This window comes from Vulpes lagopus, chromosome 3, assembly GCF_018345385.1.
Source record: "Vulpes lagopus strain Blue_001 chromosome 3, ASM1834538v1, whole genome shotgun sequence".
Classification (NCBI taxonomy): Eukaryota; Metazoa; Chordata; class Mammalia; order Carnivora; family Canidae; genus Vulpes; species Vulpes lagopus.
This window is the reverse complement of record NC_054826.1, coordinates 39,134,906-39,161,008: the sequence shown is the minus strand read 5'-3', so window position 1 is coordinate 39,161,008 and position 26,103 is coordinate 39,134,906. Positions and strand designations below refer to the sequence as shown.

The 26,103-nt window shown below is 35.7% G+C and overlaps 1 protein-coding gene across 1 annotated transcript; it reads right to left on the bottom strand.

Annotated features, from left to right (window-relative positions):
• Window positions 1–5,511: 5,511 nt before the first annotated feature.
• GABRA6 (gamma-aminobutyric acid type A receptor subunit alpha6) lies at window positions 5,512–21,062 on the bottom strand. The gene is made up of 9 exons (XM_041749945.1): window positions 21,025–21,062; window positions 20,708–20,826; window positions 20,050–20,117; window positions 17,874–18,094; window positions 17,706–17,788; window positions 16,938–17,081; window positions 16,353–16,505; window positions 14,634–14,893; window positions 5,512–5,787 (listed from the first exon to the last, which is right to left on the bottom strand). The coding sequence occupies exons 1-9, from the start codon at window positions 21,060–21,062 to the stop codon at window positions 5,512–5,514; spliced, it is 1,362 nt and encodes a 453-aa protein (XP_041605879.1).
• Between the last annotated feature and the right edge of the window lie 5,041 nt (window positions 21,063–26,103).

The following is a 26,103-nucleotide window of genomic DNA, read 5'->3' as shown; positions in this document are numbered from 1 at the left end:
AAGGAGAAAGGACTTGCTTAGTCTGTCTAAGCATGTTCTTATATAAGGACTGTCCTGAGAATGGCCCTCCACTCTGGCAACAGCACTTGGTTCAGCCCCTAGGTTTTTGTTGCATTGCCAGGACTAGCCCCATCATGACCAAGGCATTGACCCCTTTAAAAGTCTGGGTGCCAGCTCCTTGGGAATCTTACTCAGGATGCTATTCCCAGCCCCTTTTCCTTTTCCCCCTAACTTTAAGGATAGTAGGTGTTTCTCTATCTGAACTGCACTTGATACCAGGAGATGCTGAAGTTTATTTGGTCATGCCATGTCCTTTAATACAGTACTGTTCTCCTTTCCAATAGGAAGCGTCATAATAGTAATTCTTAATATGAAGTCACATCACAATTAATTAAAAGCATCACTCTTGTTGATTGTAATGAAATAATCCTAAGAATCAAGTACCTTCAATTCTTAATTTTTAAAGCAGTTCTGATGGCTCTAAGAACTGTGGGTAGTTAGTCCTCTTCTGACTTCACTGGAGAATCAACAGGCAGAAAAGTATAAGCTCAGGGCTTTTAATTCTCAGTTCCAGTAATAGAGAACAAAGGAGATCCTATGGCAGTCTCAAAAGAATCTCTTATTTCTTGTAGCTACAGGGCTGGCTTCTCTTTAAAAGTAGATGCATATTTTAATTGTACTGATTATATAATTACAATGTAAATCAAAATCTTACATTGGCCATGTCTCTTATGAGAAAATTAGGACATTAATTGGGAAGGAAAGTGAGGCTAAAATGTATGGTGATATCTGAGTGGACTTGAACAATGCTGAGAATCTTAGAACTCTTAAGATTTTATACGACATTTTAAAAAAGATTTTTATTTATTTATTTGAGAGAGTGCACACGCACATACAAGTTGGGGAGAGGGACAGACAGGGAAAGAAAGGGGCAAGCAGACTCTGCTAAGCATGGAGCCTCATGCGGGGTTCCATGAGGGGCTGGATCTCAGCATCCTGAAATGATGACCTGAGATGAAATCAAGAGTCAGGTACCAACCAACTGAGCCACCCACACGTCCCACTAAGACTTTCTTAGCAATGGAAGCAACCCACCTTCCTGGATGTGAGATTATCCTGCTCTTGTATTAAGACCCTTCAGTAATTCAACCAGGTAAAGAATTGCAAATCAACCAGTTGACAGGCTGACTGAGAGAAAAGGGTAATAGAAGAAGGAAGTCATTTATATCAACTACAATCATGTAACTAATACAGATATGGGGACCATAGAAGCCATGCATATTTTATTCCTTGCTTACTATTACTTTCATAAAAATATATAGCTGTCTTTGCATAAAGATCACATAGGTATTTAAACAAATTGATATTTGTATATATTAAATTCTTTCTTTTGATCTCCTTTCTTCTATACCCTTTCTGTTTTATAGAAAGGGGTTTTCATTATACACAGGCTTACAATTGAATCTTTGGGAAATAGATTATTCAAGGGGGACTGTGATTATATTAGAAGATTAAATGTCATCACTCAAAAATGGATGCTGTGATTCTTGCCTAGAAATGGATATGATGGCTGTTTGGATTTTGTGTATCTCCTTTTTGGACAAATGCTGAGAGCATTTTATTTGTAAGAAGGATAATTGCATCTTATTGCTGTGAGACAGTATACATATACACAGAAATGAATGTATGATATTCACTAACTGACATGGTGAAGTATATCAGTTATTAATCATTTATCTGTCACCTCCAAATCCAACTTTCCATACTCAATTTTATGATGCTGGGGCTGGGACCCTGTAATGTTCATTTCTTCTCTGCCACTGTCAGGTTATTCTAGTAGAAAGCACTGAAGGAAGAGTAGAGAGCAAAGGGAAAGGAAAAGGAACATTCTCCTTTTTATTAACTTGCTTTGCCCTTTAATGTTACCCTTCACCTTTGTGAAAACAGTTGATTCCAGTCTCCAGTGTTTTGCACTCCCATAACCAGACCCATTGTGCTTTCTCAAGGTGTCCATTTCAGTCAAGCAGCACCTCTTCCTTTCGAGTCTGATCCCAAATGTGCAAGTGTTCTCTTGCACACAGCTGAGATCCTAGCAGCATGTGGACAGACCACAGAAGTCTGAGACCCAGCCAGAGGTGCCCCTCCTCTGATTATCTGTGATTCCACCATCAGCTATGTGGAACTCTGACTTTGGAGGTCTGATTCCCAGTTCTGGGGCTTTCTTCTCTGAGCTGCTTAGCTACTCTCACCATCCAGGTGATAGCATCTTTTCAAATGACTGAGTCCAGCTCTGTTAGTACTCTTACCCAACTTTCTAGGCTCAGCAAAAGAGCCTACCAGTTCTGTTTTGGTGTCTGCTCCTATAGTTACTATCTCTGCATTGCTCATTTATCAGCTCCTTCTATATTAAATTCACTTTATTAAAATACATAAAATCTAGTTTCTGTTTTACACAGTCCAAATTTGTGTTGGCTGGGATAAGTCATGTCACCATTCAGATTCAAATCTTTACCTGTTTAATTGGTGGGTGGTTATAGAAGGGATAGTATAAATAATACTAAAATGGTATTTCCCAAATTTTTTCTGGTGAATACTAATCCCAAAATTTCCTCCCAGCAAAATAATACTTATGGTCATGGGATTTGGGAAATGTTAAATACTATAGCAAACAGTGAGGGAATCATGGTGCACATAAGCATCATAAATGCTCTGAGCAGTCCAGCAGAAAATATTTATTTTACTCTGATTCAACATCTCTTCCCAAATTATTTGACTAGGAAAACTATTTTGTTTACAGTTAATCTCTATTACCACTCCATGACATACATTGAAAAATAGTATTCTCTAGAATCCTTAGCAATTCAGAAATGTTATAATTTTATTATTTTTTCAAGATTCTTTTATCAAGGAGAAATCTAATACCAATAAATTGGTTTTACTTATCTATTTTAGCTCTAAGCATAAATGTTGACTGAAAGTAATGTTCTCTGCAGTGAAATGTAGAATGAATGTTGAAGAAGGGGCAGGAAGGATATCAAAACACCATGAAATTATTACAGGAAACAAAAGACAAGATGAGAGAATTCTGAAGGGGATTAAAACGAGTTGCATTGGGTTCTATGAAGATGTATATGGTTATGATTAAGTGAACAAGCTATAGATTCACACTGCTTGGCTGTGGCTCTCAGCTATACTACCTGAGTGACATTTGCTTTTGGAAAAAATGAGTTATCCTCTCTGTACCCTGGTTTCTCATCTTTAAATGGAAGATGATAATAGTATATACTTTACCGGTTTGTGAGGAAGATTAAATGTAATATAGCTACAAGATGGTAACACTTGCCTAGTGTTTAATGTACTCCCTAAAACAGAAGTAGGCCCAGTATAGACTAACTTAATTTACATAGAAAAGAGTAGTAACAAAACAAGCATAAATTGTTTAAAAGGAGAGGACCTCTAAAGGGCATCTGATCAATCCCTCTCATCTTATAGCTGAAAATACAAGGAAGTCTCCCAAAGACTAAGAGATTTGGTCAGGTAGCTAATTAATAGAGACATTGGATGGAGTTCTCATTCTCCTCACCCTTAACAGGGAGCTATTTTAGTTACCCTCTAATTTGTTGTGCTGTAGAATTTTCGCATTTTTCTGGATTAAGTCAAAAGTAGTGATCTCAAAATATTTCTTTCTCAGTTCATAGCTCAGGGTAATCTCAGTGATGTTTAAGGCCCAACAACAACTAACGAAGGTTTATCAATTTGGACAAATCATTCTGCATGCTTTTTCCTACCTTAGTTCCTCTTTCCCTAAGACTGTTATTCTCTGTGGGAGAAACATGGTTAGAGTCAGCATCAGGAAGAGCTGGGATAGCAGAAAGAGAGACAAGTAGTCTCATTCATGTTTTTTTTTCTGCTTTATTCAGGTATAATTGACAAATAAAATTGCAAGGTATTTAGAATGTACAGTGTGATGATTTGATATATGAATACATTAGGAAATGATCCCCTCCATTGAGTTAGTCAATTAACATATCCATTAACTTACATATTTACCTTTTAGGTTTTTTTTTTTTTCCCTGAGAACATTTAAGTTCTCTCTTATTGACTTTTTTTTTTTTAAGATTTTATTTATTTATTCATGAGAGACACACACAGAAAGAGGCAGAAGCATAGACAGAGGAGAAGCAGACTTCTCTCAGGGAGCCCGATGTGGGACTCCATCCTGGGACCAGGATCATGCCCTGAGCCAAAGGCAGATGCTCAACTGTTGAGCCACGCAGGTGTGCCTGTTACTGACTGTCAATCATACAATAGAGAGTTATACTATAGTTACCATGTTATATATTACTTAGACTGTATTCATCTTATAACTGAAAGTGTATTGAGTGAGCAGGAAGGAGATGAAAGATTGACTCTGAATACAAACATGACTCTATTTTTTTAAAGATTTTATTTATTTATTCATGAGAGACACACAGAGAGATAGGCAGAGACATAGGCAGAGGCAGAGGCAGGCTCCCTGCGGGGAGACTGATGTGGGACTCGATCCCAGGACCCTGGATCATGACCTGAGCCGAAGGCAGATGCTCAACTGCTGAGCCACCCAGGTGCCCCTCGACTCTTTGTTTAGAGCCAGATGACTGATCCTGCCTGTGCCGCACCTTCTACTTCTTAGAATCACCAGGGACACTAACACTGGGTAGAGGTAGTCTCTTCATTTCTTCATACTTAAGGAAAGTCTTCTCTCTAGCTTTATCTAACAGATCCAGAGAACCATGTTTATTATTGTTTTATTTAGTGGTATACTCAAGTAAAAAATATGAGATATAGCCACAGTCATAACAAGGCTCCATTATAGTCTTATTTTTTCTACAATTTCATGGAATTATGATGAGCATATTATTTTGAAAGGAGAGCCTAATGAGATAAAACAGCACTATATTGCAGTCCAACTAAAGCTATGTACATATGCATACTTTATTTATTTTTATTGAGGTAAAACAGCACAGCAAGGTTAAAAACAAATGGCTAAGCTCAATACAGGCTGTACAATGATGCTGAAAACAATTTTACTGGCGTAAAGGTCTCCAACATGCTGGTATTAACCTATTGATAAATATTTAGACTATTTATATTTTGCTCTCTTTGACAACTAAGCCATAATAAATGCATTTTAAGGCCACCTTTGGATGTGTCAGCATGTCTTAGTTTATCTTCTTTGTGGTAAAGGCTAATCACAGTGATAATTAAAATATTGAACACTGAAGGACAAAGATGGGCAAATTCATCTTGAGTACAACTTATTCTCTTAAAATTTTTTCTCTAACATACAAAAAAGTCATATTTTCCAACAACTTTCAACTTCTAGTTCTGAGAAGTAACATTATTGCTTTTTGGCCCATACATGCTTACTCAAAGCTACTCAAAGATTTTCAATGTTTCAGAAAAGCATCTATACAAGTCTTAATACTACAAAATAAGAACTTACAGAAAACAAGTTGTCTTGGCTGCAAGCTATTCAACACTGCTGCTCACTTCCATTGTGTCTTTGGAAAGGTAAACTACCCAGTATACAAGGTTAAATCCTGCAAATGCAACTGGGAAGAGAATCCGAGAATACTGGTCTATTTTACTGGTGCCTCCAAAGGCTGGAGAGAGTGGTGGGGGTGTGACAGGTGTTGATTGCAAGATGGGAGCCTTTGTGAGGACTTTGCTGGCCTCAGGGGATGGAACTATTGGCAAAGTCAGAGAGGTGATTCTTTTCTTCAGATGATACTTGGAATCAGGATGCTGTAAGGAAACGACATAAATATTCAGCTTAAATCAAAGACTAGAGATCCCTTAGTCACTTTTTCACCATTGACAGATGTTATTATCTTATAATATCACATATTATTATATATTTAAGATAAAATGTTAGCAAATGCTTGTTTAAATTTTGACAAAATTTTTTTCAAGATTTTATTTATTTGACAGAGAGAGAGAGAGAGAGAGTGAGAACACAAGCAGGTGGAGCAGCAGGCAGAAGCAGGCTTCCTGCTGAGCAGAGAGCCTGATGAGGAGCTCAATTCCAGGACCCTGAGATTGTGACCTGAGCCAAAGGCAGATGCTTAACCAACTGAGCCACCCAGGCACCCCAATATTAGCAAATTCTTAATAGTATTTGATGGTGCTACTCTTCCAAGAAAGTGATAAAACAAATTTAAAAAAAATGATTTGCTTCCATCCAACATCCTATAATTTAATACATCAGCAATTGATGCCAAGCATATTCCACATTCCAGAAACTGTAATGACCATTAGGCTATTAGGAAGAACTACAACTGGTCAATTTCAATGCTTATTTCATCATCCCCACCTTTTCCTGGTGGTGCATAAGCCTATAGAACAATGAGTGTAGGCAACAAAGGCAATTTCAATTTGGAATATATGGACAATTAGTTAATGTAAAAAAAATCTAGCAGTTCAGTTAGTTGATATCATCCTTTTCGCCTCTATCCTCATCTTCACATGTTCATAAATTTGACCCAGCTGAGAAAACAGCAACAAAAAATATTAAAGTGCTTGTGTATGTGAAAAGGCAAAGACAAAGTATCAGTACCCATAAACTGAGTGGAATGACTAGTCATCCCTTGATACATACTGCCTTTTAAGCTCGTAAGTTCTATGTTGAGAGCTTTCTGCTTCCCATTCAGAACTTCTCCACTGGTCCTCCATCTTAAGTCACCAAAAAATGATTTCATTTACTGACTTCAGAATTGTTATACATTCTTTTTTATCATTAGAAATCATAAGACAACCATTTTTAGTCCTGAAAGGAATGTTTAGCACATTAATTGTCAGCTGAGAAGGCTAAGTCCAGAGGGTGGAGCTGGAAAGGCCTCGCTCATAGTCACACAATTAGTAATAAACCACACTGGTCAATTTCAATGTTTATTGCATCATCCACACTTTTTCTTGTCTTTAAAGTACTGGGTCTAGTTCAGATACTCTAATTCTGTTTGTTTTAGACTCCTTTCATACCATTGGAGGCCAGGGGACCTTCCTCTGATTTATATATTTTCTTATCTATATCCTGCAATAGTCACTCTCCTTGTGGCCAGGTTGTCCTTGCTGGTTTCTGTCTTCAAACACTTGCTGTACATGATCTCTGCTCTTGTAACACTGCCTTGTTTTCTCCCTGGCAGCAAAATCACCACTTTGATGCCTGGCAGGGTATGTTACTCACGTGGGCAGACTCCCGTGGTTTTAGCCAGCAACCCTACAGCAACAGGATGAGGCAGTCGCCTCCCCTGTGCGGGTTGAGCCACAGGACCAGAATGACCTGCCGATGTGGTGACATTTGGAGTGCAAGAAATAATGAATCCAAGAACCTCTTCTCTCTATAGTCCTCTTCTGAATTTTGCTGTGTGATTTGTCATAGAATTTACTGAGTACCTAAATAATAATAGTCATCATTGAGAGTTAAAGCCCTGTGTGCTTTTAGAGGCCATGGGAAAATCTCTTCACCAAAAGCAAAAATGAATCTCTGTAGTCATGTCAGATTTCTCATGACCATGGTGAATTTCAAGGAAGGAATATCTTTATTTGTTATGTATTCACCCAGTATTGTGCTAAGGACTCTTTACAGAATTAAATAAATCATAGGTTTTGATGTTAGAATATAACTTAAATAGTAGAGGGCTCTGTCTGCAAATCTTAGACAGGAAATAAATAACACTTTCTATTAAAATCATGTGACAGCTGAGGACTACTGTGCCCATGGTCACCAGCCAGTATGTGGACAGGACCAGAGCAGTGGTATTTTGATCTCAGTGCAAATAGAGAATAAACATAGCACCTTCTTTTCAGAGTTTCTATCATATATCTCAGACTCTAATTTGAATTTTTAGCCATTAACCATGTTATTGAAATATTCCCCCACTGAAAGAGCAAAATGTGTTACTATTTCATTTTCCAGAAAGTGTTATCCTCCTCCCAGATACATGGAACACTGAAATACTTTAGTAAAATTTCTAAGGATCATGATGGAGGAAAATGAGAGCAAGCCTTTAGAGCAGATTCTCTTTCTAAACTCATCTCGATTTTTAATAGCACACATTGCCCGTGTTTATTTCCTTTTTTAAGAAGAAAGAGGGAAGACATGAAAATGGTCATTGAGGCAAAAAATGATTATAAAACATAATTTACCATGAAAATGTAAAGCATTGTTTTATCTCCCCCTCTTTAAAGCTATGGGAGAAAATAGTTATTTGTCAATCTTTTGGCATTGTCACAATGTCACACATAAAGTAAGAATTACCGAATGACATTCAAAACACATGAAAAATTTAATGGCATTAGCCAGGAATCAAAGATCCCCTACAACAGGATTCCCCATTTCCTCATCTACTTCCCCAAACAATCTTTATGGAGGGTTGTTTAAGAGCTAGGTGAAAAACTAATAAAGTGAAAAAGTGAAAAAGTAAATAAAGTGAAAAATAAAGTGAAAAAGCCTTAGATTGCAATTCCATATATACTAATTTTCTGCTGTGTGAAGTTCCCTTCTTTAAAGCTAGGGACAATTATTACTTTCTCTGTAAGTTTTCCTTTTCCTTAAAAATTTGAGAAAGCAAATGTAATGTATATATTTACAGATAAGATAGATGGATAGACATTAGGTATACAAAATATATATCATAGATATATTAGAGAATACTTTTCTGCCTACTTAGCTGTTATAATTTACTTAGGTGTTAATCATACTCTTCCTTGTAAATATGATTTCAGTTGTGCCTTATATCCTTTCCTGACATAAAATCTCCTTATTGGTAGAGGGCGTATTATTTCCAAGTATAAGTGCTTCACGGTACCTCACCAGTGCACAGAACGTAATATGTGCTTGATAAGCATATGCTGAATCAGCAAACGAATGAAAATCTAAACATTTCCAGGATTTCTTAGAGTGATCAGGCAAGGAAAAGAAAACAAAAAGTTTTATGGTTATTTTACATTATATTTTAGTGTATTGCTTCATATTACAAGTACCAAATCTAAATGCTTATAATTGACAAGTACTACACAGCCCTTAGCATGCATTATTTTGCCTATTCCTGGAGAAAAAAAACTATAATGTAATTATTATTTTCATTTTAGAGATGAGCAAATGAAGGCTGAAGTGGGAAACTCACACAAGGTAATCACTGCCTGAAGTGATTAATCACTCTCAGATGCTTAATAAGATCACACACTTAATAATTTTTATGATTTCTTCCCATCAGCTCTAAGGTTCAGGGCATGCTTTCTCAAACACAAAACCATTGATACTTTGGGTAGGATACTTCTATGTTGTGAAAGATTATCCTGCACATCATGGGATGTTGAGAAGTATCACTGGGTTCTACCCACAAGATGTCTGTAGCATCTCCCTCCTCAACATTATGACAACCAGATATATCTCCAGACATTGCCAAATATTCTCTGGGGAAAAAAGTCACCTGTCACTGAGTATCACTGGCTTGTTGGAGTTACAGCTATCTCACTGTCCAGCACTGCTTGGGGGTATTTCTAGCAGGCAGGAAATATGATATGCTCAAGGAAATGCAAGAGGTCTGGCTAACCCACATGCTGGATAATCAGCTCCTGCATAATTGGGAATTGGCAGTACAGGAAACTGGACTCCAATTTAGAAGAATCACATTGAATTTCTGAAGTGAAAAGAAAGCCAATTTTACAAGCCATTCAAGATACAGGTTTGCTTCAGACCCCGCCTGTTCTATTGTAAGCCCGGCAGCTTCAGCTGATGGTAAAATAGGTTTTTGTCAGAGTCCAGATGAGGGCTCAGCTTGGGGCTGTCACTGTTTTGAGTGGAACACCTGTGGTTTTGAATTTTTCCAGGGCTTCCCTGCTGCTGAATGCCATCCTGCTTTGGGTATTTATAGAGCACTGCTTTGTTTTAAGTAATGCCATATTGCAAAGGTACTTTGAGTCAAACTGGACTTTATGACAATCAATTATTTGATGTAAAGATAAGACATTTGGAAAGTACTTAAAGCAATTTTGATACAGCATTCAGTGAATCTAATATGTTAAAGAGGAAGGGGCAATGGGTTATCTCTCAAGAGAGATATTCTAGCCATGGCTGCATTATCCAAGGGACAAACAAAACATCTGCTTTTTGGACCAGCAGACGGGAGCATCAAATATAAGAGAAATTTGAAAACATTTAGTACTTAATTTTTTAAGAAAACTATTATGTGAATTATTATGGAGAAAATAAGAATTTCAAATCAAATTTTCTTGCATCTAAGTAATAGTTGGTAGAATTGGGACAGAGATGATTCCAGAATTTCTACAAAGAAGCAGCTTATTGGCACCAATCTGGTGGGTCAGTGGTATAAGGTACGTGTCTGGAAATCATACTGGAATGTTTGGAGGGTAAAGAAGGGAATATTGGATGGGGATTTGATAGAAGGTATAGAGAAAGAACTAACTACCTACACCCCTCATCTAATCCACCCTGACCTCTCTATAACTTATGCAATAGCACAACCATGGTGAAGGACTCAGAGTCTCTGATGGGCTTAGTTTAACCCTTAGTTCTACATAGTAATGATAATATTCAAAGAAATCCAGGAAATATTTGGAACATGGGAAGTAAATCCTTTAGTATTCTGTGCTTCATATCTCTCTACATAGGTGGAAGGCAATATGATAATGACCCAGCAGATCATCCCAATCTTGAAAGGGAATAAAGAAAGAATATAATATGTCTATTTCCCCGCTCTATTCCCAATTTGCTAGCAACTGGCTTGGTGTTTCTAGAACAGGGCCAGGCTCATCCTTCTGTTCTCAGCTGAGGCAACACTTCCTCCAGACTGATAATCCCTTCAGACTGTGTTAGGTACTCTTGCATGGCTCTTCTTTAGCCACTATACATCTCTAACCAGAGTCTTTATCACAGTGAATTGTCATGGTTCATTGGTTTGTCTTTCTTCCTGTTCAGCAAAAAGCTTGTGAGGGAAGAAGCGATACTGATGTCACTCCCTAACATATCCCCAGCATTCTACAAAGGATATGGAACATTTAACAAGCACTTATGGTATAAGTAATTCAGTGAATACATAGGTACTCAATAAATGGGTGCCAGATGAAAAAAAAAAAGAATAATGTAATCAGCATAAATATAATTATTGTCCTGACTAATGAGATTTTGGCCAATTTTGTTTGTAGATAATTTGCCAAGAACATCATACCTCCTTATGAAAAAGAAAAGCCACATTGAATGTATCAATAGGTGGGGAAATTCATTCTTAGGGACATAGTAATGAGGGCTTAGACCTTTAAAATAACAAGGAAACTATTAGGCAGCCCTGGTGGTGCAGCGGTTTAGCGTGCCTGCGGCCCGGGGTATGATCCTGGAGACCCAGGATTGAGTCCCACATCGGGTTCCCTGCATGGAGCCTGCTTCTCCCTCTGCCTGTGTCTCTGCCTCTGTGTGTGTGTGTGTGTGTGTGTGTGTGTGTCTCTATGAATAAATAAATAAAAATCTTAAAAAAAAGATGTTGAGAAATTTAAAAATAAAATAACAAGGAAACTATCAAACATCCAAAAAGTGATGTAGGTCCAAACTTGATCTAACATGCAGAATAAGCATACTCTAGATACATAATAATTTATGAAACATGAGGATAAGAGTAACTCTCTAAAGTCAATACAGCATACCAGATAAAAAGCAATAAGGAAAGGTACCATATAACCAGGAAAGAAGCTGTGTAGATAATTTCTTCTCAAAATCTAAAAAAAAAAAAAACAGACAAACCCAAAACCCAAACCCTAGTATCTAGTTCTAAATGCCTTAAAACCAGAAAATCATTAGTCTGCCAAGCACTTCTGAGGATTTAGTTTTAGATGTCTCTTTGGGTTTGAGTGCTAGATTTAAAACTCCTGAACTTCTTTGCCATTATTATATCAAATTTCAAGGTCAAAATCAAAGTGATAAACTCTTTCCCATGTTCATTCTAAATAGTTTCTTGTGAAAAGCAATGAGGACATTAAAATATAACTTAGAATCACATAAAACATCTAAGCACTTAATTTTATTTCAACCTAACCACACTGGTTTGCTTTTTCAATGTCCAACTTACTCAAATGACGTTATTTTGATTACAACTGAATAGGTGTTTTTAAATGTCATGGTATTTGAAAGAAAAAAATGGCCTAGCAATCATAATATACCATTGTGTTGTATAAATTGCAAATGTGTAATTTATCTTTGTTCCTCTACATTATATAAGGCAAATTGCCAAGGTTTGACATGAATAAATAAAATGTAAATGTTCCATGTAATCATCTATATTTATTTTTGATACCTACAAGGCTTGTATTGTTAGGTTTGCTTATTTTGGTTTTTATTTTTATTTTTATGCTTTGACCTAGCCTTTCAGAAACAAAATCCTGCTTTTCATTGCCTTAAAATGTTTTAAGTGAAGCCAGGTTTAGAAATAAAACTTTTCATAAGAAAAAAGTCAACTCACAAGAAAAAAGTACTTAGAGATGATTTAAATGCATATTTTTATCCAGCTTCCCAAAGGACCTGCTCATTATATGTTACTATTTTAGATGTAGAAGATAGCTTATATGAAGACCTGAGATCTTAAATTCCATCTTATTAATAAATTATACCTTTAAAATAATAGACAAAGGAAATGCTAACTCTATGCTTTCTCTAAGGATTTGAAATCAGATTCCTTTCAGTAATACATATTTCAAAAGAGCTGAAGTTGAAGTAAGGAAGTTGATCTTTCTTTTTAATCTCAACATCAGATCAATGAACATATTCAAAATCATTTGAGTTATTTTTTATCTTATTTTTCATGAATTTCTCTTTTCATTTTTAGTGCATTTCTGAAAGGAAAGTGTTAAACCGAATTCTAATAAATATGAATTATTCTTTATTTATAGATACATGGTAAGATAGTATGTGACCATTGGGCAATATGTTGATCATGTACCTATTAAATACAGATAGCTTATAGCATAATCACTTGTTACTACAAACATAAACTAATTCTTAAAATATTTTTAAAAAAATTATTTTCAAGTGTTTTAGACTGAGTCTTAAGGCTAGCATACTTTTACTATAAATTGTATATTTTTGTGGCCTTTCAAACATATATATAAAGACAATAGATCAAAAAAAAAAGAGGTCAAGGGAAGAATTTTAGGAACGACCTCATATTCTGAAAGTGTTTTATCTTGTGGTGTGCACTCTTTTATACATCAGCCTTTGTGGAATTGTTGGAGATGGGATAGCCTCTGCCTCTGTAAATCTGTGTATATCCTGACATCTGGAACTGAACCCTAGTTTTTCTAGCAACTAGTAACTAACATTTTACCTCTCTATTTTTGATTCGTAAGCAGAGGTAATTGGTCTGGATCACTGGATAGCAAACTTGGTTTCTTTTGTTGTTGTTGTTTTTAATGAGAACTAATTTAAGAAAAAAAAAAACTTTACATATTTGCACTATGGGAACAGCCTTATTTTATTCCTTGGAGAAAATATAGATACTCAAACAAGTTTCTTAATATATCAAAAGAGAAGTTTCAACAAGAAGCTATCATCTTTTTAACCAATAAATGCCTGAGTATTTGAGAGTAAAACACACATAGCTTTGCAATTTTTATCATTAAAGTTAAACTAGGATTAGCTGAACTTCATGTGGTTCTGTGATTTGGAAAAGGTCACAAGAATTGATTATAAAGACATTTTTAATTCAAAATGTCGGGAGTATTCAATTTTACAGAGCAAGATTTTCTTCTTTTCAAGAACTACTATTTGGAATTTGCATTGACATAAAAATGTATATTTGTCAATCATTCCTATAATCCATTAAAAAATGTCTGCAGCTGAACTATGAAAATTTACTGTTGTGAAAATTTACTCATATGTGAAATTGAAATTTGGGGGCATATTTATGACCATTGAATTATTAAAGCCATCATTTGTTTGTTTTTCAAAAAATCCTTTGAAAACTAGAGCTTAGCCACAGCAAATCTAAACTGAATTTTATAGGTATTCATCACTTATTATAAGTCTTTGAATAAAAACACTTTAGGATACATGTGTTTAATATACAAATGTGAACATGAGAATGTTTTCATTTAAATCAAAAACCTTGCTTATGACTCAGCATTCATAGAACCTAATATTTACATCTTGCCTTGAAATAAAGCAGCAAGCAGATTTCTAACAAAAATTGTCCATTCTATAGGAGTCCCTGTTTATTTCCCTCAGACTCTGAAGCCTCATTAGGAACTTTTTTTTTCACCTTATTCTCCCTAGTTGGTATAAGTAAACCTGCTCAAAGGAAATATCTAAAGGCTGAGAAGAATTTTCTCATCTCTTCTGAGAGCTTGGAATCCACTAGTACCAGTGAGGATGATAAAAGAAGAATGCAAGAAGTTAAGAGCAAAGATAAATGAAAGATTGTTGCTTTTTTTTCCCTACAAAATTGGAACAGAAGTTGGCCTTGGAACCAGAATTATGTAACTTATGTTCACATAATAGTATTTTTTGGACTATTTAGTTGTTTGTGATCACTGTTAGGCTGCCTTTTCCTATAGTGATGAGAAACATTAGAAAAGTAAACAATTACCAATACAATCTCAGCTTCCAAGGGTTCAGTTGCTTTTGATATTGTAACTGGGGGTGAGGCTGCATTCTGTGCCCTCCTTTTGGCCTTCTGTGTCTGAAGATTGGTAAAATAGTTGACAGCCGCAAACTCAATAAGAGCGGAGAAGACGAAAGCAAAGCAAACAGCTATAAACCAATCCATGGCAGTTGCATATGACACTTTTGGCAAGGAGTGCCGGGCACTGATGCTTAATGTGGTCATGGTTAAAACAGTGGTGATCCCTACAATGAAAAAGAATGAGAAATGCAGCATTAGCATTTGGAATCCAATAACAACAAATGAGAATGTGTCAGTGGATTAAACACTCTGCAAATATAATTTTTGTTATTGTTTTATAATTATTCACAATTCTTATCATAGGTGTTATCGTTTTGTATCCTTCGATATTTAGTGCGGTGATGTGTACACCGTAGTTGTTCAAGAAATATTTTCTGATTTGATTTAGCTTAACTATTGTAAAGTTTAACTCACAAATAATTCTAATCATTTACTTATTAAGAAAACTTACAGCAATATTATCACATCAGTACTAAAACCTTGAATTCTTGGTCAATTTGAATAGCTGATAATACCTATCATATTTAAGAAGTCTATCTCGTATGAATAGTAAACATAATATTAGGTTCTTCAATTTTAAAAAAAAATTCTAGCTTGATTTTAAGGTAAAATATTTACTCATGAGAAAATAATTTCATCAGTCACTAGCAGTTTAATGTCTTATATAATAGTTGGAGAATATATGTAATTTGAAGATGGCCAACATCATTATATAGGTATTCTTTTATAATTTGCAGGATGAGATCTATTTTAATATAGTAAATTAAAAAGTCAAAATTCCTCTACGATTTCAATTTGACTCAGGTCTTCCCTGTGAACCTCTCTAATTGTATAATCATTAAAACCCCCCAAAATTGGATTTTGTTATTGATGATATTTTCTGTTACAGCTCTTTTTCTAATGTCATTTTTTCCATCAAAACTAATAGCAATTCTACATATCATAAATGCAACTCAATATTTAGTTTGAAACATGGGAAATTGGTCATATGTAACTATTTTTAGACCTAGAAAAATGGCACTTTCTTATAGTTCAACCTAATAAAAGCAAGACATAATTTATATTTGGGGTTCAATATCTTAGCCTTTCTTTTTATGGATTTATATGTTGGTTTTTACTTTTCTGCTTTTCCTCAGTTATGAAAAAGCAAATTGAGGGATCCCTGGGTGGCGCAGCGGTTTGGCGCCTGCCTTTGGCCCAGGGCGCGATCCTGGAGACCCGGAATCGAATCCCACGTCGGGCTCCCGGTGCATGGAGCCTGCTTCTCCCTCTGCCTGTGTCTCTGCCTCTCTCTCTCTCTCTCTCTCTCTCTCTCTCTCTCTCTCTCTCTGTATGACTATCATAAATAATAATAAAAAAAAAAAGCAAATTGAGATTTTAAAAAAGAAAAAAAAAACTCCTAAATAGTCACAGGAATCCAGCCAGAATTCTTGCCAAGACAAATTTTTTGTGGATGTACCACATAGCTTGGGATAATATAAGAGCCATTTTATATCATACTCATGATAGGAGTCTATTTTCTTTGTGAATTAAAAAAGTGCACTAGTGTGAAGATTCCCCTAAAATATACAAGCAGTAAGAGCTATAGAATGAATGGAAATATAGACAAAGAGTGAAGCATACCAAAGACAGTTCTTGCAGGGACAGACTCCTTATTAATCCAGAAGGACACCTGGGAAAGAATGACTGTCATAATGCAAGGAGTGTATATCTGTATCATGAAGTAGCCCATCTTCCTTTGCAAGTGGAAATAAACTGTCATTATTACGTATTCACCTGTTGGAAAACACGTATATCAATATTATTGCTGTTGACAGTGTGCAAAAAGAAAGCAACTGGAAATAAATCGTGCAGATCTTTAAATTAACATGGGCTGGAAGAAAACAAGTAAAGGCATATTTCACTGTATGACAAAGATACTTGATCAAGCAGAGGATAGATACATCAGGTCTTTGTTTCCAGTTGGTTTCTTTGTGTTATATACATACAAAATTACTTATTTCAAGGTTACACAGATCTTTACTTTTTTTACACAAATCTTTATATGCACATAGTTGCAAAGTCAATTTTAAAGAAAAGTACTCATCACTTCAAAACAGCAAGCATAGCTGAGGATGGCTAATGCAGAGAAGAAAGAACTAGATATTTTGAAAATGTGCACTGGAGTCACCTTGCTGGATTATATTCTGGAACTGGTCTAATTCTTACCTGTGTTAGATTTAATTGTTTCACTAGATACTGTTTGTCCAATCAGATCATACTGCAGGAGACTTGAAGATTCTTCTGGGACTTCGACTGAGTAAAGTGGTCCTTTCTTCCATGTATATATGATTTCACTTTTGGGGTAAGCATCTGAATTTTTTAAACAAATGAAATATAGCAGTGAATCTGACTAGTTGTGATTTTTTTTCAAAGCATACTTCGTCCATATAAAAAAGGTAAGACCATAAACTTTCTCTAATGTTTCTTTTTTTAATCTGAGTGATTTATACCTTTGACTATTTACAAGATTGACAGACAGGATTAAATACATATATTCCTGGAATCACATTGAGACTATCATGTAATATTTTTCTTTTGTTTTCTGATCTCTGACTAAATCAAATAATTATATATATTTGATTATAGTCAGAATATATATGAATATATATATATATATTTGCTGGTAGTCAGAATATATATATATATATATATATATATATATATATATATTCTACCCTTATTTATTTATTTACATTTATTTATTTCCTTCAGAGAAATAGAGGGGGCGGGGAAGAGGAGCAGAAGGAGAGGGAGACAAGCAGACAACCGCCCTACTAATGTGGGGCTCTATCCCAGGACCCTGAGATCATGACCTGAGCTGAAAACCAGAGTTGAACATTTAACAAATTAAGCCACCCAGGTGTCCAGGTGTTATTGGGATAATTATACAGTTTGAATGCATTATTTGACTCTCAGAAGCTTTTTGTAACTTACAACTCCCAAACTTGAGTGGACAAGCATGCCCATCCATAGGAAAGTTAACCAGCCTCATAGGACAGTCAGCATTGATGGTAAGCCTAGGGACATTGAAATAAATGGTTCAAAGTTAGTATACTGGACAAATCATTTGGGTTAGAGGAAGTTGAATTGGGGAAGTCTCACCTCATGGTATATAAAATGGTTCCATTCTGCATTATTCTGAAGAGTTTATTAGGGGTTGTCATATTGTGTGCAATTGATTTTTTGCCATTCCTGAAAAAAGTGTCAGGTGTCCAGATTTTACTGACCATCAGATTATTCAAACTCAAAATCTCAGTTGGTCCCCCAAACTTTAACCTCTCATCAGTCCAAGTCTGGCGGAAGAAAACATCCATTGTATACTCCTAAGAGAAAATAAAATATTCATGCAAGCTGGGGAGATAATTTATTAAGAATAATTCATTCACCAGCTTATATATCCAATCCTAAAATTTAAGAAATAAAGCAATTTTTCATGATAATAACCTATCAGAGAAACTATGATTTCAGTAAACTATTTTTCTCAAACTTATAATTTGCAATATTATTGTAAAAGATAGTGCTGTGTTGTACAAACCTTCCTCCTCTACCTTGGCTCTCTTCAACAATCTTCCTCTTTCCTATCAGTCATCCACCTTTCTATCTATTGACCTATTAATTTCCCCTCCATTAATTTAGAAGAAAAATATGAAAAGATTTACAGTCCTGGTTTTGTACTGGCCTTCCTGCCATCACTTAAGTCTAACCATTCCCCTCAATGCCTTGTTCACTTTCAAAGGTGTTGCTGAACACCATGGTACTATTTAGTAAACTTTTAAGGATAGATAAACTTCACTTGATAAGTATACTCTAGCTGCATATCACAATTATTTTATATTGTTTTCAGAGAATATAAAAGCAAATGTTACCATGATTACCCAGAGCATCATAATTACAATTTTGAGTTTTAATTTGTGGCTTTTATTAAATAACATTAGAAATCTTAAGAATTATGGTAAGAGTCATTGCAAAGGCAATTATAAGTAATACCTTGTAAGTATATCAAAATATTGCTAACAATTGCTTTGCCTACTTTATGTATTCCTGTTTGAGACCTATTACTACAAGTTGTGATTAGATTTTCAAAATATAATTTGACACACAGTGTTTCCATATAATAAAGAGCCAGGCTATCACAAGTCTCTACTGTACAAATATTCTTTAAAAATGACACACATGCATAAAATGAAGTGCCAAGTGTTCCCCAGACTTCCATAATATAGTATATATAGAGCTGTGGTTATTTATACTTGAGGTGAGTCAGTACTCAGTGAAAAATATGATAGTAAAATAATTGAAGATTCTGGATACTGCTGACTCTCCTTTCTTTCAAGTCTTAATACATTTATCTCTTAAAGTCCTCCTCCCTCTTCTTCACTTCCTTGGGTTTTTTTTTTTTTTTCCTTACTTTTCCCCTAACTTCTCCTTTCCCTTCCTCTGATACGCCTTCGTTTTTTTTTTTTCCTCCCTTCTTGCTTCTTTCTTTTCTTGTCAACTTAAAAAGCAGAATATAAAAAAGTCTTCAATAACCATTTATCCAGAGCTACACTTCTCTAATAAACTTTAATGATTGAACTATTTAAAGTTATGTTTATTTCAATTTTAGTTTTTATATTTTACTTTTAGGGAGGAAATGGTACCTGAGAACTGTGAAAAAAATACCATGATACACTTCGTTCTAGAAGACTAGTTCGGATTTTCATTGCCACTTACTATAAATACTCTCTTACGAATCCTACAGCCATCTGTACCTGGAACAGAGTTCCCAGAACACCTACTGGTCCATTTGCAACACAAAAGGTACAATGCACTAGCTTTTTCAAATGATGCCCTTCCTTATTTTAATAAAATATACTAAAAATAATGTGTTACAGAAAATAGCTATATTTTAAGTTTCACAGATACCCTCAATATACTCTTATATGATGTATCATCTTTGTTGGTTTTCCTTTCTTCTATTCTAAAGATTTACCAAGATTTCATTGAGATAGAGAAAATCTTATCTTTGTAGAAAAGAATTGATGCATGATATGTGGTCAGAAGAGAACATATAATCTTAGAAAGTGCCTCAGATCAAAGTGTCCAAGCAGAGCCCTTAGTGAAATGTGAAGGGGGTTAAGCCAGTAATCTACATTAATGACCATGCCCTCCCAGCATGGGCACACATATTGCATTAGGATGCTAGAGCCAAGCTTGGTAACAATGTCCAAGATTGTTAGTTCTAGGACTCTATTCTCAAGCCAATCAGTAAAATTACCCTCCTCACTCAGGGCTCGCTTACCATCTCCACGTCTGACACAGGCCCAAAACTGGTCACATAAATGTCTGTTTTGACTTCAGTAACAGCACCTGAAATTAGCCCAGAAGAATAAGAATAACTATCATCACTGATTTTTAAGGGGACTGAATGTAATGACCCTCCCACAAAGTCCTTTGTCATGGTCAGAATCTGCAATCCATCCTTAAGTAATCCAGTAGCAAGAGCCCTTGGGTTTTTCAACTCTGAAAACTCATACCAGTCACATTACTGTAAAAAATTTTCTGGTCAATTTGGAAAATTGAAGGAATGAAGGGAAAGTAAGTGTTCTTATAAAAATTATAACAATAACTAGCACATCTTGATAGCTTTAATAGGACGAACGCTTAGAAAAGTGCTTTACATGTAGAATCTCATTCTATGCTCACAAAAATCTATGAGGCAAGTACTGTTAATATACCCACACTACAGCTGAGGAAGCTGAGGCTTAGAGGGTTCAAATAACATGCATAGAAGGTCACAGGCAGAAGGAGGGACAGAGGTTGGATGGGAACACATGGCATTTCCCAGTACCCCTGCACCCTACCACTCCGCTATCCTTATGAAGCCTCTGGGTCTTGGAACAGCAGGAAGGGGGAAGGAGAGTACAGATGTTTGGTCTAGTAACGATGTTTCCTCTCACCTCCAAATCCTGGCCGCAGCCGATTGTCATAGCCTTCAAGCAAGTTGTCCAGGATCCGACTGATGTTTTTGGAGTAGAAGTTTCCTTCATCTTCAAGTTTCCCTAGGGTATTTTCTACCCTGTGAGGAGATAATCAATGAACCCCACTCCCAGCCTCAAAGAGAATGGTCTGTTCAATCTTCCCTCATCTACCCCACCACAAATACATGCCACACCATCCAGGCTTCTTCTATGATTTGATTTAGAAGTTACCCAGTGAGTGTGTGCTTTCACTTTCCTCTGCACTAAAAGGAAAAATCAGAAAAAATCTTACTCACCATAGAATAATATATAGCAAGGGCAGAGGCGACGCCATCCTGCAGTGCACTGCAACGTCCAGTTCACCCTCCTCCTAGGTTCTCCTCCCTCTTAACAGGCTCCCCTTTGCCAATCAACTAGAGTAATCGTCCAGACCCCTCATATCTCTTTTCCCTGTTTGCATCCAGCCAGTAATCTGTAGATGAAGAGGTTGCCAGCAAAACTTTGAAGGTTCCCTTTACTCTCTTGTTCTTGCTTCTGTCTTCTCATGTGGAACAAGGTGGCTTGTGGTCTTAGACTACATCCTGATGGACACTCAGCCTCCTCTGGTAGACTCAATTGGGAAACGAGAGTCTGAAGAGACAGTGTATGGTCGGAGAGCAGTGACAATAATCGAATAAGGCACTAGGGGAGATTAGAAGGAAGATATCCACAGCTAGTTTTGGCATGGAATTAGCAGGGCCCTGTGAGAAAATCTGGAAAGCAGTGGCATCTTGCTGATTGAGATTATGTTCCAAAGGGCTCAGCATTTATTATTTCTCTGGTTCACAGAAGGATTCCTACACAGCTCTTAATGCTCAAAAAGTCTAAAGTCTAACAATATTGAGATCTTTTTAGATTCTTTTTCTGATTTCTTTTTTTTCCCTCTTTCTAATTTCATTAGGATTATTGCATCAGACATACCTTTCCTCTGCACTTAAAAATTGTCCCTTATTATTCTTTGAAAAGCATTTACGTACACTAAAACAACACCTGGCTGTCTTGCTATTGAATTGATGTTTTTTGTTTGTTTGCTTAAGTACATTGCTGATCCTTTCTAAGATATTACATCTCAAGCTAAGACGTAAATGGGTCCTACCACTATCTTTAGAAACTTGGCAAGTTTCATGGATGCTGCCTTCAAGAGACAATGTCCAGAAATAGCTGACTAAGGTTCCCCTAGTAGAAATACTGTAAGAATTGAGCATCCATGGACATGGCTCACGATGCTGTTGCTGAACTAGTTCACGAGGCTTGCCACAGGTCCAAAGCAAAATATTTGAACCCAAGATTTAGCATTCTCTGCCTAGTTTGGTAGATGGAAGTTGGAATAAAGGAAGTCACTTTAAGTTTTAAAATTTTGATCTTTAAATAAATAATTTAAAATAGCAATAAGGAAAAGCATTGTGAATATCTCTCTCTATAGATAAATATGCTATCTATTTTTAAGATTTTATTTATTTATTCATGAGAGACAGAGAGAGAAAGGTAGAGACACAGGCAGAGGGAGAGCAGGCTCCCTGCAGGGCACCTGATGTGGGGACTCAGTCCCCAGGACTTCGGGATCACATCCTGAGCCAAGGGCAGATGATCAACCACTGAGCCACCAGGGCCTCCCTCTATCTATAAATTCAGGAACATAAGAAAGAAGCAAGTGTCTCACATGACCATCCCTCTGCCATATCTACACAATATTCACCCAGTTCACAGTCTGTATCTTCAGAATCTAAATTCTACAAAGGTAATGGTTACTACTGCAGACATATAGCACAGTCTTAAGAGTCATTTCTGAGGACATGACATCAATTATTTGAGGAACATTTCAATAAGTTGGCTATCACTTAAAAAAAAACAATAGAAAAGGGGAAAACTGCAAGATTTCTGTGAAGTAGCTTTTTAAGATTACAGAATCTCACTTTTGCATGGAATTTTCTGGTTATTCATCAAAACCCACAGTTCCTTCCAATATTCCTGGTAAGTGGTATTCAGCATCTGTTTTCTTACATTGTTTTACTTGTGTGAATCCGAAACCTGCACCCTTGTCCTAGCTCTCACCTTTGAAACCATACACAATAATTTGTTGGGAAAAAAAACACATGGTAGCTATTTAAACAAATATATATTTAAATATATCTATGTATCTATCATGTCCTCTCAAATTTAAGCTAAACATTCCTAGAATCTTCCCTTGTTCATTACAGGACCTGGTTTCCATATCTCTTTTTATTTTTTTTCACTCTAAACTTACTCTAACTGATGACTACAACACATTTCAACTTCCAATGATTGTACAGTTACAGTCGAAACCCTATCGGTATATATGATGCTATGAAATAATTCTCTGTTCATGTTTACTACAACTTACTATTTTTATTCAAGCATAGGATTTGCATTGATCCCTGTAAACTTGCATAATTTTTTTCTATCAATATGTTTATCATCCATCTCTGATTTCTATCATCAGAGAGAAAACTTAGATGTTTAAGACCGGATTTTTTTCATATAGTAAAAAAAAAAATTATAGGTGAGATTGTACATGTATATACCTACACCTATAGAATGGGAATGATTTTCTCATTAAAATTACTTATTTAAAAGAAACAAATAGTAATTAAGTCACCTTTGTCTCTGAAGAGACTACTCCTTGTACCATCACCAACAACAAGGTTTCTGTGTATAAAATAATTTATACGGACTCAAGGATGATTAGAGGAAATTATTTTACAGAAAAAGCAAACTTGGCACCAAACACTAAGTACTACTTTCCATGATATAAAAAGCTATTAATGTTTTCATGTATAGAAAAGGCTAGAACCAAAAGATTTTGGTATTCATGTTAAGTACTGTCCACCTTGTAGGAGCATGAAACATTTTCCCTTGTCTCTTAGAAACTATTATGGAGAACAAGTCAGTCTAAAAATAATAAATGCAATTTAAGACTATATCAGTGAAAATTAACATAATGCTAATAGTTACTAACAGATATTTAACATTTACCATAGGCCTAGAGCTGTGTTATGAACTCCATATATTCCAACTCATTCATTGCTAACACAAAAATCTGTGAAGTATCTATAATTGAGTCCATTTTGTAAATCAGCAAGAATGTAACTTGCCTAATCTCACGGCTAACAAAAGGGCAGAATCAGAATTCAAAACTAAGTATAAGCTAAGGCCATTGGACAAAACACAGTGAAAAAATAATTTTCCATTTTACTAAAGAAATAATTTCCAACTGTGGTATTTATTCAAAGATGGAACAAGTACCATAAAGGTAAATGAGTTACCTGTTAATAAAGTATAGCATGGAAAACCATGGGTAGGTTTCATGCATGTATGTTTCAGGAGGAAATTACATAACCCCTAAGAATATTCAGTAGGAGATGGAGGTTATTTGGGGCCATCATGAGGAAGAGCTGTTTGGTAGAGATCTCAAGTGAATATTTGGATTCATAGATTCTGCTATGGAGTTTCTCTGGAGTGTGGTGAGAAAGGGGATTTAAAGAGGTTCTTTGTGGTAAAGTGTATCTTGGAGGTACACTGGAAGAGAAGAATGGAGAGGTACTACTAGGTTGTACTAAAGGAAGAAGAAAAAGTGGTAGAAAATGTAATAATAGTTAATATTTATTGAACACTTACTATGTCAATCATGTACATTGATATTATCTCTAATTTGTAGAACTGGCTTGCAAGCTAGCAATTTTCATCTTATTTTACAAAAGGATAAAGTGAGGCTCAGAAAATGTATGTAACTACCCTAATGTCCCAGAGCTAGTTATTATCTCTGATTCCAAAGTTTACACTTTTATATTTGATGCTTACATATGATATCTCTGACTCTGTTTTCTAAAGTTGGGGCTCTTAAGCTCTCTGGGCCAACAATATTTTTTATATTGTTAAGGGGTACCTGACCTCTCTGTGGACACTGTAGAAAATTCCCATGCAATACTGTTTGGGAACCCAGTGCAATAAGAATAAAATTGCTCTGGGAGACAAAGGACAATAAAGGGAGAATCCTCTGGTCACCAGCTTTAAATTGTTCTGGCTTGGTTACCAATAGAATGTTCAACACATTATAGGGCATGGAAATACAGTCAGGCAAAATCAATTTCAAATTTTAAAATACAAATATGGAGGGACCAAAAGTCATGTCCAAAAGATTACAGGTCTATGAATTCATGACTTATGCCTGTTCAACCAGTATCACTTCAATTTAATGTTTATTTATTAAGTGCCTGATGACAAGCCCTTGATGCTGAGGATATAAACATTTTACAAAATAATGCTCACTCTAGAATGTTCACATTCTAGATGTTAATATCAACATAACAGAACTGATAAGATACTGAGTGCTAAAGGTATATAGTTAATTATTAACCATGTGCTATGGAAACAGAGTAAAAAGGCAACTGTGGTGGAAAGGATGCCAGTGATTATTTCATGAAAGGCACAGCATTTGAAATGAGCTTGAGAAGTTGAATAAACTTTTGGTAGATTAGAAAAGGCCATTTCAAGCTGTACGATGAACTCAGACATGTGGCAATTCATGATATGTTTATAAATAGCAAATAACTCTGAGAAACTAGAAAATAGGAGACTAAAAATATAATGAATAAAAAGACTGGAAGATAGACCTAGTTCAATATAGAGAGATTTCATGGTCCTCAGTGGAGGATTTGAGAAAAGCCATGGCCATGCGTTAGTAGGCTATGATGGAGTTGTTTAAGGAATTCGTAATAGCACTTTTTCTTTGAGAATTGGCCTTTCATAGGGGTAGGTACTTAATTTGTCATGCTTGTACTGCTTGATTCTGTATCAAGTCTCTGTTGATTATACCACTTTGGTATCAGGTAACGGGTTTATTAGCATGCAAATAACTTAGGCAAATTATTTATTATCTCTAGGTATCATCTTCAACACGTATAAAATGAAATTACAGGGTCTTGGTGAGTATTAAATTAAAAATACATTAAGGCCTTTATTACAGGAAATTGCTCATAGTAAACAAGAAAAAAATACCCATCAACAAACATCACTTCCAACATCCACTTCATCACCCATAATCATCATTGTTGTTATCATTCTTGGTCAAGCCAATTTTTTTTCTCCAGCATTTAGAAATGAAGCAAAAAGTGTGTGTGTGTGTGTGTGTGCGTGTGTGTGTGTGTGTATTTACTAAGGCTGCCAGTGTTAGAGGAAAGCATGTTTGGCCAAATTCATGCTACGTCAGAAAAATATCTATGGATACAGAGAAACCAGAAATGGAGAAGTTCTACAGAAAGAAGCAGAGACAAATCAGTGCAACGAAAAATCTGAGAGAGCAGCTGCCCAGATATCTG

Coding starts and splice junctions, on each gene's coding strand:
- GABRA6 (XM_041749945.1), bottom strand. CDS start 21,062: ATGGCGTCGCCTCTGCCCTTGCTATATATTATTCTATG. Junction 17,789..17,873: donor ACCATTTTATATACCATGAG/GTGAGACTTCCC, acceptor CAATGTCCCTAG/GCTTACCATCAATGCTGACT. Junction 16,506..16,937: donor AACAATTAAATCTAACACAG/GTAAGAATTAGA, acceptor GTTTTCCAACAG/GTGAATACGTAATAATGACA.